The 17,672-nt window shown below is 39.2% G+C and overlaps 1 protein-coding gene across 1 annotated transcript; it reads right to left on the bottom strand.

Moving 5' to 3' along the window:
- Positions 1–1,839: 1,839 nt before the first annotated feature.
- On the bottom strand, positions 1,840–17,654 carry LOC127644127 (coiled-coil and C2 domain-containing protein 1A-like). The gene is made up of 29 exons (XM_052127150.1): positions 17,503–17,654; positions 16,931–17,009; positions 15,986–16,127; positions 14,307–14,413; positions 13,871–14,101; positions 13,489–13,801; positions 13,268–13,377; positions 11,960–12,032; positions 11,767–11,856; positions 11,521–11,648; positions 11,352–11,424; positions 11,116–11,240; positions 9,818–9,929; positions 9,569–9,741; positions 8,923–9,045; positions 8,750–8,808; positions 7,035–7,151; positions 6,716–6,789; positions 6,580–6,638; positions 6,443–6,494; positions 6,178–6,277; positions 5,992–6,082; positions 5,750–5,911; positions 5,471–5,526; positions 5,313–5,385; positions 5,024–5,144; positions 4,823–4,899; positions 4,492–4,539; positions 1,840–4,389 (listed from the first exon to the last, which is right to left on the bottom strand). Exons 2-29 carry the CDS (start codon positions 16,985–16,987, stop codon positions 4,351–4,353), a joined length of 2,985 nt encoding a protein of 994 aa, XP_051983110.1. The 5' UTR covers positions 16,988–17,009; positions 17,503–17,654; the 3' UTR covers positions 1,840–4,350.
- Positions 17,655–17,672: the final 18 nt, after the last annotated feature.

The raw sequence follows: 17,672 nt of genomic DNA, 5'->3' as shown, positions 1-17,672 counted from the left end.
CGACGGCATTTGCCTCAGTGGAATTACATTGTAAAGGGTTTATTCACTCAAAATACAATAAACAAAAATGCTGTCATTATTTAGTGCCCTACTGTCGTTTTAAACCCTCGTATTCTATCGGAGATATTTTGCACACAGTTCACGCTGCTCTTTTCCATATAATGAAAGTGAATGGGGACTGGGGCTGTAGACCTCCAAAATTTTTACCATTTGTTGGTATTAGTTTTACAATGCAATAACCATAGTTTAACTATGTTTAACTACGGTTTTACTATAGTAATATTGTAGTAACACTTTAAAATAAAGTTACATTTGTTAACATTAGTAAACAGTATTATTTAACATGAACTAACAATGAATAACACTATTACAGCATTTATTAATCCTGGTTAATATTAATTTCAACATATGATTTTCAATCCGCTCATCTTATCACATGACTTGAGCACGTTACCGTGGAGACGTAGCGCGTGTGGAAGCTTCACGCTATTCTCCGCTGCATCCACGCACGCACAACTCGCCACACGCACCACCGAGAGCCACATTATAGCGACCACAAGGAGGTTACCCCATGTGACTCTACCCTCCCTAGCAACCAGGCCAATTTGGTTGCTAAGGAGACCTGACTGGAATCACTCAGCACACCCTGGATTCAAACTCACGACTCCAGGTGTATAATCAAACAATGATTTTATTATAATAATATTGTAGCAACTATGAAAAGTTAAATAACCAAGTTTTTAATACAATATACTATATAGTAAACATTATTTTACCATTGAATAACCACAAAATTATTACTTTTATTACCATAGTTTTTGCTTGATAGTAGCTTGTGTCATATTTAGAGCTTTACAGTCCCAGTCCCCAATCACTTTCATTGTACACAAAGGAGCAGCACCGACATTCTGCCTAAAATCTCTTTTCGTGTTCCGCAGAAGAAAGAAAGTCATTTGGGTTTGGAACAACATGAGGAACAACACACCTATAAATAATGACATTTTATTCATTATTCATCCATTCATTGTGGGGCGAACTTTTGTTTAATTGTTACATTAGACATTATCATATCCATCACCATAGATACATTAACAAATTAATGCAGCTTTTTAAAAATAGACCCATCATCATCACACTAGTACATTAATGCATTCGCCATGATTGCCTTCACTATGAGGAATAATGAGAAAACTAGTCTGTACATGCTGGAGTGAAAAGAGAGGATTATAAAAGGAAGAAAAAGAGACACTAAAATAAGGTCAAGGGGGGGCAAGGGGTACAGACACCACCCCAAAAGACGACAGAGGGCTGAATAAAGAGGTTGTCATGGAAACGAGGCAGCTTTAAGTCTGTCTCTTAAAAAACAACCAACATAACAAACAAACACCCCCATAAAAGAGTTTCATTTAATGACTGACTGTACACACAGCCAGACTGAAGCTATCAGAAATGAAACACAGAATTGGGGATCTGCTGCAAACAAAAAGATTGAGAAAGCATTCTGAGTTTACAAAGGCGGATTGTGCCGATCAGGGGTTAAAGTGGATGCTCTTTTGACTCCGACGTAGACAAACGAAAGACAACGAAAGCAGCTTCACTAAAAACATGCTGATTTCAGCACGAACACACGACACCCAAATCACAATCTGTCCTTAGTTATCCAGATACAAAACCTCTACCTCCTCTAGACTGATTAAAACACACAGAGACCCTCCCCCAACCGACAACTCCCTCACAATTAACTACCGTTTTAATATTAGAGTGCAAACGCCTGATATCCAGGGGCTGCCGAAGAATCAGGGTGTGTATAATCCATGATTGTAAGATATTATGTGCATCTTCTCCATCTAACACACACACACACACACACACACACACACACACACACACACACACACACACACACACACACACACACACACACACACACACACACACACAGGAGTGCCAAGATTATTCCCATATCATAGCCACGCAGAGGTATTATCCTAATCTGGGAATATTGTAGGACACAGATTACAGTAAAGACACTTTTATAAAGCACAGATTAACAGCATTTATACATGTGAAAGAGAGAGAGAGGGAGAGAGAGAGAGAGAGAGAGAGAGGTAAGGGAAGGTAAATGATTTCGGTTGATGGAAGACGAAAGAAAAAAAGTTACAAAAAGATCAGCTTGTGTTTTTTGTAGTGCATAAAAGCTTGATTGGATTGAGCTTGTTCCACACAGACTGGTTTCCTGATCAGTGACTGATGGGATTTATATACAACACATTTTAGCGCATGATGGCGCTTCATGTTTGCACAAACAGTGAGATCAGCCCAATACAAACGAGTTGGATCTCACACTTATATTCTTAATTATGGAGCCTTGATGCTATCACGGAACAAACACACCTTTAAAAAAGCAATTCTGACATTAAACCTCACAATTTAAATTGTATTTCTCGTAATTGCGAGTTTATTTATCAGAATTTAGTTTATATTTCGGAATTCACGGCTCGTAATTGCAAGTTCACATCTCAGAATAACCATTTTATATCTCGGAATTGTGACTTTGTATCTCGGAATTGTGACTTTATATCTTGCAATTGTAAGTTCACTGTTGGAACTTTGACTTTATATCTCGAATTGTGACTGTGTATCTCGGAATTGTGACTGTGTATCTCGGAATTGTGACTTTATATCTTGCAATTGCAAGTTCACTGTTGGAACTTTGACTTTATGTCTCGGAATTGTGACTTTGTATCTCGGAATTGTGACTGTGTATCTTGGAATTGTGACTGTGTATCTCGGAATTGTGATTGTGTATCTCGGAATTGTGACTGTATCTCGGAATTGTGACTTTATATCTCGGAATTGTGACTGTGTATCTTGGAATTGTGATTGTGTATCTCGGAATTGTGACTGTATCTCGGAATTGTGACTTTATATCTCGGAATTGTGACTTTGTATCTCGGAATTGTGACTGTGTATCTTGGAATTGTGACTGTGTATCTCGGAATTGTGATTGTGTATCTCGGAATTGTGACTATGTATCTCGGAATTGTGACTTTATATCTCGGAATTGTGACTATGTATCTCGGAATTGTGACTTTATATCTTGCAATTGCAAGTTCACTGTTGAAACTTTGACTTTATGTCTCGGAATTGTGACTATGTATCTCGGAATTGTGACTTTATATCTCGTAATTGTGACTTTGTATCTCATAAATTTTAGTTCACCTCTCGGAATTGTGACTATGTATCTTGGAATACAAGATACAAACGCATAAATTTGAATTCACCCCTGGGAACTCTGACTTCACATCTCGGAGTTCCGAGTTTTCTTCACGTAATTGCAAGTTCACTGTTGGAACTGACTTTCTTGTAATTATTATTTCTTGACCTTATATCTCATAATGTTTAGTTCAGCTCTCGGAACTGTGAGTTTATATCTTGGAATTGTTATTTTACATTTTGGAATTGTGACTTCACATCTCGCAATTTCGATTTTATGTCTAGCAAACTTGCAATTACAAGAAATAAACTTGCAAAGATGAGAAGTCACACTTGTGAGACAAAAAGTCAGAATTACCTTTTTAAAAACGGTATTCCTAGGTGGGATCAAGCTTCCACACTTATTTAACATTCAGACGTCTCTCCTTACAAAAGAGAATTATAGAGCAACAAGGAGTGTTCTGAAGATTTGAGAGCAGCAATTCTAAAGGTGCTTTAGGATCAGTTCACCCATGAAAATAACATCATACTCATGCCGTTCCAAACACATATGACTTTCTATATTTCAGCTGAATGTCCGAGCTACTTTTTTCCATACAATGAAAGTGAACATGCACCTTAACATACAATCTGATCGAGATATAAGTCATTAGTCAATGAAAATCTTGCCCTCTGCCACAGCTCAAAAACTTCATTTACATGCATTAAAATATGGTGAATGGAAACACGTTCCAGTTTTGAATCTTAATTCTGAAGGTCATTGGTTCAAGCATGTCACTTGACTGATCAGAACGCAGCATGCTAAATCAGAAGACTTTCATGGTACATTTATTATGCTTTTTGACATTTTGTGGTCACTGTCTTCTTTCGTTGTATGGAAAAAAAGCACCTCAACATTTCTTTAACGTGTCTTTTTTGTGTTCTATGAAAGAAAGTAAGTCACGCAGGTTTGGAACGACTTGATAGAATTTACTCTTATGGGTGAACTATACCTTTAAATATTTGTGTGATATAGTGTTTAGTTCTGTTCCCCTCTGCAGCTCTGTATCTGCCAGTATCAATTCATAATCTCATGATTTCATTAGTGATGTGAACAGTTTTTCCGCCGACAGTCTCGCCACTTGACACGTTTCTTCACTCTCTGATGCCTCGTTTTTTCCTCACTGACTCCAGCTGTGAGACAGAATGACAGGCAGTGAAAGAGTTAGATCTGACAGCGAGTTAAATGTGTCAGTGTGTGAGATTCAGAGACACACGGCAGGGTTTAATATTCACCTCATTCTCCACCTTCTTCAGTCGGCCGAGAGCATCTTTTGCTGCATCCTGAGAAACAAGAACAGTTTCAGCTTTAATCACAAAGACCAAATGCAAAATGTGAAATGATTTTATCTCATTATGAACAAAAACGTGACATTACAAATTTCAAATGAAACATCTGTGTAAGCATCTGCTCGTGTGTGAGAGTAAAACCCTTCACACCTGATAGAGAGGGATCACAGAAGACAGAAGAGCAAAACTACAGGACGCCTGGAATCAATGCAATCGTGTTTGAAGAAAGAGCAACAGGGCACTGATTACGTGAGCATGAGTGTATGTGTGTGCTCACCCTGTTGCCTTGACTGGAAAAAATTTTCACCGAATCCGAGAGACCATGAACAAACTTCCGCAGCACATTCTCATATTCTGAGACACAGACAGAGAGAAAACTAAAGATAATGGCATATGCATTTTCACTTTTTGCTACTACACATTATCAGTTGCTTGACACACTATAATTTCAAAGTAACTATTTACGTGTGTATATTACCTATCAGTGCAGCAGGGTGTCTCTCCAGGTATGACTTCTGCCAATGAAGTCGTTGACAGACGTCCATGTGCTGTCTGATCAGTTCTGATGGGTCTTGTCTGTTCTTCTTACAATCACTGATCTAAAAATAATTTTTACGTCTGCTTAAAAACAGCCCAACAATACACATAAAACAGAGGAATTCAAATAAAAGTACAAAATATCAAACCTTATACCACGTCAACACTGGAAGAGAGTAGCATGACACAATGTAACAAAACTACATCGCTCCAATTATAAACACACACACCTTCCACTCCAATCTTTCTTTGTCGTGGTTCAGCAGACTGAAGCTGTGCAGTTTATATTGCGGCGGCGACGAGCTAAACAAGACCAGGGAGAGACACACATGAGAGACACACACGTGTAAATAACACAGGGACATTCATGCAAGTAATTCTGTGTTACCTTGGTTTGCTGTTCCTGTCGTGATCATTTCTGGGTTTGGATCTTGGTGAAGGGGCCTTCAGGAATGGTGAGACAACATTAATTAAAAATAACATTTGTTGGAGACATACTACATAAGTACATCAATATCACAAGAAGCTGGGGGCTTCAACGCTGTTAAATATGGTGTTTTTTGACTTTCTTTGTTAACTATATAAGGGGCAATTATAAGAGACATGTAAAAATTGTGCTATAAATGTTATATAAAAAAACCCCATAACACCAGCTCTCTCCTCATACCCGTTCTCTCTCTCGGTCTCTCTCTTTCTCAGGTGAGGGGGTCAAGGGGTCAATGACAAGCCATTTCTCTGTCACCGACTGTAGCTGAACTCCACCCAGCGGCTCTCGGATCTTCACACGCACCTCCAATTTCCCTCCCGTCGCCTTCCGCCCATCCAGCACCTGGAAAAGCAGCAGACTCATGGGACTCCAGCATCTGTGTGTGTCTGTGTGAGTGATATGTGAATGTGTGTGTCACTCACATCAATGATTTCTCTGATCTCACACTGGTTCTCCAGAGCTTCCAGTTTCAGCTGAGCACTTCCCACCACTTTATCTGTCTTAAAGAGACCACTAAACACACAAACCCACAATGACGATCGATATGATCACAACTTCAGTGACTGGTGGCTGATATTAATTAGTGGTGTTGGGTAATAGATTCTCACCCTTTGTGTATGATCTCAAACTTTATGCCTTTGGTCTGTACAATTCTCTTGAAGCCTCGATGATCTCGCTTAATGTTCAGCTTAAACTGTTCCTTAAACTCTACACACAAACACACAAGAACACAGAGAGAGACTGTCAACTAATGTAAAATAATATAATATAATGCAACTAACAAGATATAACTTTGTTCAACTTAAAGGCAGCATCACTAGAGTTCTTCCAAGATAATGTGTGTGTGTGTGTGTGTGTGTGTGTGCGCAGCACCTGGACTGTTGGTGTTTTTCACAGTGCTAGTTCTGTCTCTCTGAGCCTCTTCCTAAGATAAATACACACTGTTAGATCACAACAGTATTAATGAGTGTGTGTGTACGAGTGTTGATGAGTGTGAGGGTGTGTCGTACCGCACTGGGGAAAGGAAACTCAAAGCGCACACTTGCATCCAGATCACTGACTGAAACTCCTGGAGAACACAAGAAGATCGATAAACACACCTGCATGCACAATCCCACATGAGCGCACACACACAAACACACACACCTGGAGGAGCTGGAAGGTTGATTCCTTTCACGATGATTAGTGCCATGTCATTGGCCGTAAGGTTAGGATTGATCCTGAACAGAGAGAGAGATGTTTACAGAACTGCATTCAATCTGACAAAATGTCTCTAAGGAGGAAATTTGGGGATGCCCTCAATTTGGAAAAATTACTCATAAATTAGATAATGCTTTTCTGAAAATGCTAAATGTTCTTAAAGGTTTGGATTAGTCTGCATCAATTATATTTAATCACCTTTACATGAAAACAATAGCAATCTTTGCCATGCCCTTAATAAGATACAGTAAACAGGTGTTCTCACTTGACAGCGTTGAAGGTGCGCTCCTCTGAGTGGAACTTAGGAACTGATTTTCCTTTAGCGTGAGATTTCTTCAGCAGTTCAATATTACTCATGCATTCTTCAGCCAACTTCTCAAGCCTACATATTTAGATAAAACATTTAGATTTGCATTTAGATTAATATTAGCTAAAAATAGCACAGGTTTCAAATTGTTTCCAAAGATTTCTCTTTTTTTACACATACTCCGGCGGCCAAAGGTTTGTAATAATGTACAGATTTTGCTCTTATTGACAGAAATTGGCACTTTTATTCACCAGTGGCATTAAACACAATATATCACAATATATAGTCGGGACATTAATAATGTGAAAAATTACTATCACAATCTGAATAAAATGTTCAGAATTTCTAAAACTACTTCATGTTCTCATCAAATAATCCTCCATGTGCAGCAATGACAGCTTTGCAGATCCTTGTTATTCTAGCGGTCAGTTTGTCCAGATACTCAGGTGACCTTTGACCCCACACTTCCTGTAGCACTTGACCTTTCACCCCACACTTCCTGTAGCACTTGACCTTTCACCCCACACTTCCTGTAGCACTTGTCATAGATGTGACTGTCATGTCGGGCACTTCTCGCACACCTTACAGTCTAACTGATCCCACAAAAGCTCAATGGGGTGAAGATCCATAACACTCTTTTCCAATTATCTGTTGTCCAGTGTCTGTGTTTCTTTGCCCACTCAAACCTTTTCTTTTAGTTTTTCTGTTTCAAAAGTGTCTTTGCAGTTCTTCCCATAAGTCCTCTTGAGTCTACTCTTTACATGAAACTGGTGTTGAGCGGGTAGAATTCAATGAAGCTGTCAGTGGAGGACATGTGAAGCGTCTATTTCTCAAACTAGAGACTCTGATGTACTTATCCTCTTGTTTGGTTGCACATCTGGTCTTCCACATCTCTTTCTGTCCTTGTTAGAGACAGTTGTCCTTTGTCTTTGAAAACTGTAGTGACACCTTTGGATGAAATCTGCAGTTTGTTGGCCATTTCAAGCATTGTATAACCTTCATTCCTCAAAACATTGATTGACTGATGAGTTTCTAGAGAAAGCTGATTCTTTGGCCAAATATTGATCTTAACACATGCCAGTCTATTGCATACTGTGGCAACTCAAAAACAAACATAAAGACAATGTTAAGCTTAATTTAATGATCCAAATATCTTTCAGCTGTGTTTGATATAATGGCAAGAGATTTTCTAGTATCAAATGATCAGTTTAGCATGATTACTCAAGGATAATGTGTTGGAGTGATGGTGCTGTATTTTACATCAGTAATGTCCTGACTATACTTAGTGATCAGCTGAATGCCAATTTGGTGAATTAAAGTACCAATTTCCTTCCAAAACAGCAAAATCTGCACATTATTCCTTTTGTTTTTTGTATATGGTTAAATATATAAATATGTACCGGCCCTGGAGTAAATCATATTTTAACGAGACTATACTTTCTAGAAGCCCACAATGCTAGAAATGCCCAAAGTTGAAGAAATACCAATATATAAAATATTTATTCAATGATGAATGCATTAAATGTAAAAACTCTATATTTGTAATGCCATATTCAAAGCCCCATTCAGGAACACACACACCTGCATAATCTGCTAATCCGATGAGACGAAGAGCAAAATAGACCATTAATAACACCGTTACATCATCAACGTTAATGAAAACACAAACACACCTGGCAGTTTCTGCTACATTCCCCAAATGTGTGAACTGCTGGGAGTAGGCAAGGCATTTCTGGACACAAACGTTTAAAATTTAGATTTCAGCTCAAGGAAATGCTATTGAACCTATAACATATCAATAACAATACTATTAATGTGAATAAGCATGTAATAAATATGTTATAACCTCATGTTGTTGTTTGAGCTGCCCCATGAGTTGAGCGTACTGCTCAGCTAAACGAGGGGAGAGAGAAGATGAGCGAGATTGAGAGAGTCTGTAGTCTTCCTCACTGACAGGAGCGCTCGGCACCTGGGAAAAAAAAAAAAGACAATTCTATAAAAAAACCCGACACTATACGAGTAAGAGATCTCTTTAACAGTCTTATCACCGAGAAATAAACTTAACACACACTTTAAGCACATGTTCATTGTGTTAAAGCTCAAAGGCATTTAATTATTAATTTAAATGCGACTATTCCACCACACATCTTTTCACATTCACACCAACCTCATATTTCACACTTAGTGTTTCCTGCATTATACAAATATAAACTCAGGGTCAAAATCAAAAGTAACAGTCAGTATCTGGTGTGAAGTGCTGCAGTGCATCTCCTCCTCATGGACTGCACCAGATGTGCCAGTTCTTGCTGTGAGAATTGTAATTTTTTTACAAAATTATCTTTAAAACACCGTCCTGAAAAAGGCACGTTTCTGTTTTGCTGAGTTCATGTATCTCTACTAGCCAAACTTGTGAGCTTGAAGTCTAAATTAAATGTGACGCGAAATAACAAATAATAAATGTCTTACTTGTGCCGTTACTCTCATCCACATACCTTGGTGATGTCGACAGGAAGTCCTGCTTTGGCAGCATTAATCATGGGATCCAGGCCTTTAGCGTTTCTGAGGTGCTGAGCGGCTCCCTGCATGTCCTTCATCTCTTTAGAGCGCAACGCTGCCTTCACAAACTGCTGCCGGCGCATCGTCAAGAAATCCAACTGCTGCTGGGCTACAAAACAACATACACAATAAACACACACTCATATAGACACAAACACACACATGTTATTAACAGGCTCATCTACCTTTCCCCCCCAGTTTAAGGGTGTTTGTTGAGCCAGTGGGCGTTCCTGCGGTCGACGATGCTTTTGGAGGAGCGGGAGCTCTTGATTTCTGAACAGCAGGTTGAGCTGATGGCTACACGACACAAAAACAACAATAAAAACAATCACGTTCAATCACAAATCATACTCGGTCCTCTCAGTATTGCATGCCTATATTCAGCTCATGGTAGAGCTGGAGCAATGCACCAATTATTCACAATGGTTTTGCTGGCAATATAATTTGAACGAGCTTTATATTGGGTAAAGAGCATTTCATTAGACTAGTTTGATGAATATGCAACCCTCGAATACCCTTGAAAGTGTTAAGACAGCAATGCTTTCATAGAGTCTCCGAGTTATTTCCGTGAATCCGTTCAAATGGCCTGTTGCGGTGAATTGTTTGTTTCCTCACTCTATAATGTTCATGGAAGGCCCCAGAAGGGTTCCCTCTCTCTACGCACAATTTTTCAGGACATTTCTGTGCCTAACAAGTGTAATATTAAGCAAAAGTGCATGCGTCCGTGTTCTGAACTCTAGTTTTTCACCTCCAGATAAGCAGATTGCTCCATGGCCCAGTGTGGGATTATTAATCCCCATCAAACTGCGATTCGATTGAATAAATACATAGTCTGTATGTGCTGCACACTTCTAAGTGCTCTTTTTTCCATGGCATTCTGCGTTTTATAGCTAAAGCCATTTATATGACTAGATTCTATGATTTTGACTCCGATCGTTGAATTATTGAACATTAATTCACATCCTTAGATGTGAAGGTCGAATCACCGCGGGGTATGAGCGAGTTAAAAATAAAATATTCAGCGGTCATCATCGCTGTCTGCAGTCTATAACAATGTGCAGCCGCCATCAGTGACAAAACGATACGAATGTCTGTATTTCACTCCAATATCAAGTCCCCATCATTACCATATTGTTGTGCATGTAACAAAATCCTTGTTAGTGACACGGTCAACAGTTCTATTATACTCTAATATTTTCCAGGACATTTAGATATTTTTCTAATTTTGGAAAATTACATTGCAAGATTCCAGGTTTTCCAGGATGTGTGGGTAAAAATTGGTGTTCATTACTACCATTATGTGTGGTTACATTGATGCATGTAAATGAAAATGATTAAATAGAGCGAGGAAACTCTGTTTGGATTATTTCTAACAGTTTTACAGAATCTGTTAGTCTGAAATGTTTCCACTACACAAAAAACCCTTTCGAATCATTTCAGAGCATTTTTGGGTTTTGATTTGTCAGTTTCTTGATTTTCTGACCTTTGTTGTTTCCTTCGGTGACTCCTCGTCTTCATCTTCGTCCTGATTGGCCAGTTTCATTGCGGTCTCCAGGACGCCCATAAAATTCTGACCACCTCCCTCAGTGCCCTGTAGCGGAGGACAACCTGACACACACACACACACACACACACACACACACACACACACACACACACACATCAGCATCACGTGCACACAAATGGTCTAACAACACACACTGAGATGAGATCTCTTACCTGGTGGAACAGGAAGATCTGCCAAATTCACCGGCTGTCCTGCTTTATGAGCTTTTATGGCATCTTGATATTGCTGAAAATACACAAACGCAAGGGGTTGAGTCCGAGTCGGAACATTTTTAAGTGCACGTAAGTGTGTGAAACACGTAAACGTGTTTGCACGAGTTACCTTGACTATCCGCTGGTGCATGCGTGCCTTGCGATCGTCTCCTTTGCTCTTGGCGCTTTCAGCAGCTTCTTTGTATTTGTCCATGCGCTGCTGTAAGGCCTCGCCAACACTCCGAGGAGCCGAGAGAGCTGAAAGACACACACACACACACACACATTTACATGAGACACTGAATGGATTTAAACAGTGTTTGGGACGTCAGGTTCACACACACACACGCACACACACACACACACACACACATACTTGTGTTTGGGGCAGCCGTTGGTGCAGTAGGGGGAGCGGCTGGTTTAGTAGACATCTGAGGAGGGTTTGAATGTGGCACTTCAACCTCTCCTGAGGAAGAGAAAGATATCCATCTAACTAAGTATATGTGAGGATTTCCAGTGTATAAATAATGTAGTGAAACTTTCACGTGATGTGTGATGCGAAGAGTTACCAGGAGGGGGCGGCAGAGAGCTTATATCGAAAAACTCCCCTTTGTCAACAGTCTCCACCATTGAGTCTAATTTCTGTGGGAGAGTAAGATGCAAATACAGAGTTCATTTTCCCAGTTTTGAATCAGATTTGATGACGTGTTTCAGCACTGACATGTTTCTAATTCTACAGATCTTCAGCAACTGCAGTCATAATGGTGTTGTATTATTATTGGCTCTGAACGTCTGTATATCCTTGGCTACATGCTAAACTTAACATCACAGCAGTGTTGGACAGTAACAAAAAGTAGACTAGATAGGAAACGTTTGTCAAGACAATTTTGATGTTGGCTTGACAAAAAATTGAAAATAGGCAAGAGAGAGGGAGAGAGAGAGAGAGTTTAAGCAGATTAAGTGCTTTGTGGGTTTGTTTACATTTGAATTTCTGCATGTTTTGACAGGTGTAATTTTAAGCTCCAAAACGACCATCTCATTAATTTTCAATGAGAGCTAACGACTTCCGGCAACGTTGGACAAAGTTGAGAAATTTTTAACTTTATGCAAATGAAGAGCAACTTTCGGGAGCGACAGCCAATACGAGAGAAGATGGTAGAGCTCACGTGATCCTAATATTTTAATAATAATATTAATATTAATTGTAAAGAAACAGTTCCGTTTAGACTCCATACACACCACTAGCGACCTAACCGCCAGACACTGGCGACATGCAGCGACTAAATAGCTGGCCGTGTGAACGCAACTTTACAATGAGCATTTACATTTTACATTTATGCATTTGGCAGATGCTTTTATCCAAAGGGACTTACAGTGCACTTATTACAGGGACAATCCCCCCGGAGCAACCTGGAGTTAAGTGTCTTACTCAAGGACACAATGGTGGTGACTGTGGGGATCAAACCAGTGACCTTCTGATTACCAGTTATGTGCTTTAGACCACTACACCACCACCACTCCAGTAAATTGAGCAAATTGAGAAAGTTGAGGCAACTGGTTCTAGAAATTAGAGGATGAATGATATATATATATATATAGCTTTTTGGAGCTTTGTGTAACACTGTAACTGGTACATCAACCACCCTTAACACAGAGTATTGTCATTTTAAGAAAAGGATGTTATTAACCGTTCTTTAATTTCATTTGAACCGGTTACCAATGGGAAAAGAGGCAGCGGAGCGCTGGAACTGGAGCGCCAATAAAACAAAGTTTGTGTTTTAGTCCCTGGTTAAAAGTCCCGCTTCATGCACCAAATCTTCTTCAACCTTTTCCTAGGTATTATTTAGGTTGAACAATAAATGACATCTGGGTTATACCTTGGCGATGAGGTAGAGTTGTTTGGCCTGGTCTGTGTTTCCGCTCTGTTTGGCCTGTATGGCTGCCAGTTTATACTCTCTCTGTCTGTTTAATATACTCGCTTTGGGCCCTAAAATACACACATATAACCAACTCAGAATATGGAACTATTTGCATGAATATAGCTAGTTAAATAGCGTCTATAAGATCAGAAACACCCTTTTATAAGTGTCAGCTGTACCTGAGTGTGGCGCATTGGGCTGGCTGGGTGTGAGGGGTGATATGGCTGGTGTATCAGGCGTTATGGCTGTTGATCTCTGTGAGGGAGGCTGTAGTAGTTGAGGTTTGGGTGGTGCGACTGGTCTGGCCTCCTGCAATGGCTTCTCATTGGTCGTCTGAGGTGGAGTGTATGCTGGAGGAGTCTTGTCCTGCTCTCTGATTGGCTCGGCCTGTGGAACAGGAGAGGGTTTTCCACCAGTGGCCACCGGAGGAGGCATCTCTTCTTCATTGACGGGTTTCCCTTTTTTAACTGATGTCAGCATTGACTGGAGAGTCTGGAAACAGAATGCGTTAACAAAAATGAAAGAAACGAATTATTTATGTACCGGTAAGACCTGACCTACCTTCAGTCCGCGGTCGTATCTGCGTGCTTTGCTGGTCTCTCCTGCTGCCTTGGCGTTGCCGATGGCTGTTTGGTACATGTCGATGCGCTCTTGCAGGCGAGACTCCAGACTAGCTGGAGCACTCTGGGATGCAGGGGTTGACCGAGGCGCTGCGTTTGAGCGCTGAGGGGGTGCTGGTGATGGAGGGGGTTTCCTCACCACTTCCTCTTCTAGCACCTCATTCAGCTCGGCCTGAAATATATCGAACAACTTCAATCAAAATCCCCTCACGCTAAAGTACCATTTAAACCTAATGCAGAAGCATCATCTCGCTAAATAATTGCTAAGTCTTAACATGGGTAGGCCATTAGGAACATCATCCCTATGATCTGTACTGCACTTTAGAACGAGTGAACTTTTCTCCTGTTCTTTTTAAGAGCAACGGCCGTCCTCTTACTAAGAGATCAGCATCATTCTCCAAATCCCCGTCATCATCTCCGTCTTCATCCAGATCCTTCATACACAGAGCTGCCATCCGCTCGATGTCCTCCATGGGCACTGGAGCTACATGATGACAGAGATGAAGAAAAATGAGGATAAAATACATACAAAACAGGGACACACATATACACTTCAACTTTTGGCACTTATGTTCCAGGGGTGAGTTTTTATTGAAATTAGATTTCAACTTTGTTTTTTGTTTTGTTATATGAAGGGCTGAATTAAAACCGTACTGGAACTTTTCACCAGGCCATCATCATTTATTTTTGCTACTTCTTAAATGCCTTTTTTTGTATATTGTTTTGGCCTTGTCCCAAACCCAGACTTTCAATATTAACCTATGAAAATCCATTATAAAAATACTATATATTACATGTTTAAAGGGATAGTCACCCTCATCCCATCCCAGATCTGTTTGACTTTCTTCTGCAGAACACAAATTAAGATTTTTAGTAGAATATTTCAGCTCTGTCGGACCATACAATGCAAGTGAATGGTGACCAGAACTTTGAAGCTCCAAAAAGCACATAAAAGCAGCATAGAAATAATCCATAGGACTCCAGTGGTTTAATCCATGTCTTCAGAAGTGATATGATAGATTTGGGTGAGAAACAGATCCATATTTAAGTCCTTTTTTTACTATAAATCTCCACTTTCACATTCTTCATGCATATCCCACCTACTGAGCAGGGAGGAGAATTTATAATAAATTCTGACTTGAATATTGATCTGTTTCTCACCTACATCTATCATATCACTTCTGAAGACATGGATTAAACCACTGGAGTCTTATGGATTACTTTTATGCTGCCTTTATGTGCTTTTTGGAGCTTCAAAGTTCTGGTCACCATTCACTTGCATTGAGAAGACCTACAGAGCTGAAATATTCTTCTACAAATCTTCATTTGTGTTCAGCTGAGGAAAGAAAGTCAAACATCTGGCATGGCATGAGGGTGAATAATGTTTTAATTTTTGGGTGAACTGTCACTTTAAAACTATGATAATATAGAGAGTGACATAAACATTGTAATATTTATTTTTCTATAATAAAGAAAATATATATATTTTTTTTTATCATTAAAAAAAATTAAACATTACCAAACAGTTTAGACCCTAATAAAGTTTTTTCAAAAGTGTATTTATTAACCAAGTTGACAAAAATGACAATGAAGAGCACGCTTGAGATGAAATATGAGACAACAGATGTTTGAAGAAAACAAAGAAAATTCAAGATCAATATCACTTTATTATTTATTTTTATTGGGCAACATTTCCAATTAAGCTGCAATTCTGGCAAATAATGCCAAACGTGTAAAAATATTTAGGACAAATAACATTTTATCTATGAAATTAGCCTTAGCTAGACAGAGGAGTTGGCCATTTTATTTAAGTGTATGTTAAAAATATAATTTCCACACAATATTGGAAACTGGTGGGATTTTTCATGACTTTCAGAAAAAAACGAAACACAAATGACTTTATTCTCCTATGATGCAATTACATACACGGTTCAACATTGCTTGTAGAAAATGTAAAAATTTCTAAAAAGACTTTCTAAAAACTGTCAACACTGTGATCAACAGATCAAATCCAAACATGATTATCTGGGCACTTTGACATGTTTGGTGTCCTTACCTTTCCCTCCACCCTTCTTGCCCGCTGGCCCGCCCTTTCCTCCACCTCCCACCAGGGCCAGAAGCTCCGCCTCTAACTCCTCCTCATTTCCTCCAGAGTCATCCAGCCCACTGTCAGGGGCCAAATCCAACAGCAGTCCCATCTGAAAATATACACAGAGAGAAATAGAAAAAAAAAAAGATTAAAACCGAGAATGTATTCAAAGACTCAGAGTACATATCTAATTATGGACAACACATTATTTAGATTTTTATGCATTTTATAACATTTGTATTAACTTACATACAGCTCTGGAAAAATTAAGAGACCACTGCAAAATGATCGGTTTCTCTGGATTTACCATTTATAGGTATGTGTTTGAGTAAAATGTAACAAGCCATCAAACAAAGCCGAGCTGCTTGAATTTTTGTGCCAGGAGTGGCATAAAGTCACCCAACAGCAATGTGAAAGACTGGCAGAGGGCGTGCCAAGACGCATGAAATCTGTTATTGAAAATCAGGATTATTCCATCAAATATTGATTTCTGAACTCCAAGTTAAAATATGATTATTGTGTTGTTTAATAATGAATATGAACTTGTTTTCTTTGCATTATTCCAGGTCTGACAACACGGCATCTTTTTTAATATTTTGACCAGTTGTCATTTTCTGCAAATAAATTTACTAAATGACAATATTTTTATTTGGAAGAAATGTTGTCAGTACATGAAATGTTCATTTTACTCAAACACATACATATAAATAGTAAATCCAGAGAAACTTTTTGTGGTAGTCCCTTAATTTTTTTCCAGAGCTGTATAGAGATATTTAGTATAGAGATATTTACATTAATATTAAATATGTATGTGGTAGCCCTGGTATTGTGCCATTTTACTAATTAAAGGTGCGATATTGATGATGCATGTTATCATTTTGATACCGTACTCCATCTTCACCAGTTTATTACCTGTTTGGCCCTGGCGGCCCCTTGGCCCTTCGGCGGAGGGTTCCGGCTTCGACTCATTTTATCCAAAGTTGCCTCAAACCTGGAGTAAGAACAACAATAGTTATTTTCAAAACCCATGCATCAGACTCTCCAACAGCACAGCCAGACAGACATGCAAGTGAATGACGTCATGGCGCATTCCAGAACGAATGAACACGTAATGCGTGAATAATTACGAACACAAACCCTCGACATTCGCACTTTTATATATTTATGTGTGCTTTATTAAGAGACAACACTTCCCAGATCTTCCTAACATTACATTTATTGACTTTGAGAAGAACAGAGACTGTTTAAAAATCGTTTACCCTGCTAGCTGAAACAGCTGATTCGTTCACCTTAATTGAACACATGTTTTGCTTTTTTTATCGCGACAAACGGGCTAAAACAAAGCAAAATGTTGTCAGGACACGATCCTCGCCATATTTATATTATAAACAAGAAAGTATACAACTAATTTAGTTGCAGTGCTAGCTAGCAAGAAAGCTAGTTCGTAAACCACACTCTCTTTACTAATCATTTTAATGCAATACCTCGATCAGATGTTCCTCTGAGGGCGGTTTACGTGATAAACGCTGTTCCTTTGAGAAGAATAAGCTGTCAGTCATGAAAGTTTAACGGTAGAGTGTCATAAATACAGTTGTAAACACAGAATTGCACTGAAGTCAATGGAGAATCAAGCACTTCCGGCTTTTCAGCGAAG

Source organism: Xyrauchen texanus, chromosome 5, assembly GCF_025860055.1.
Source record: "Xyrauchen texanus isolate HMW12.3.18 chromosome 5, RBS_HiC_50CHRs, whole genome shotgun sequence".
Classification (NCBI taxonomy): Eukaryota; Metazoa; Chordata; class Actinopteri; order Cypriniformes; family Catostomidae; genus Xyrauchen; species Xyrauchen texanus.
The sequence above is the reverse complement of the archived record's forward strand: the minus strand, read 5'-3'. Positions and strand labels throughout refer to the sequence as shown.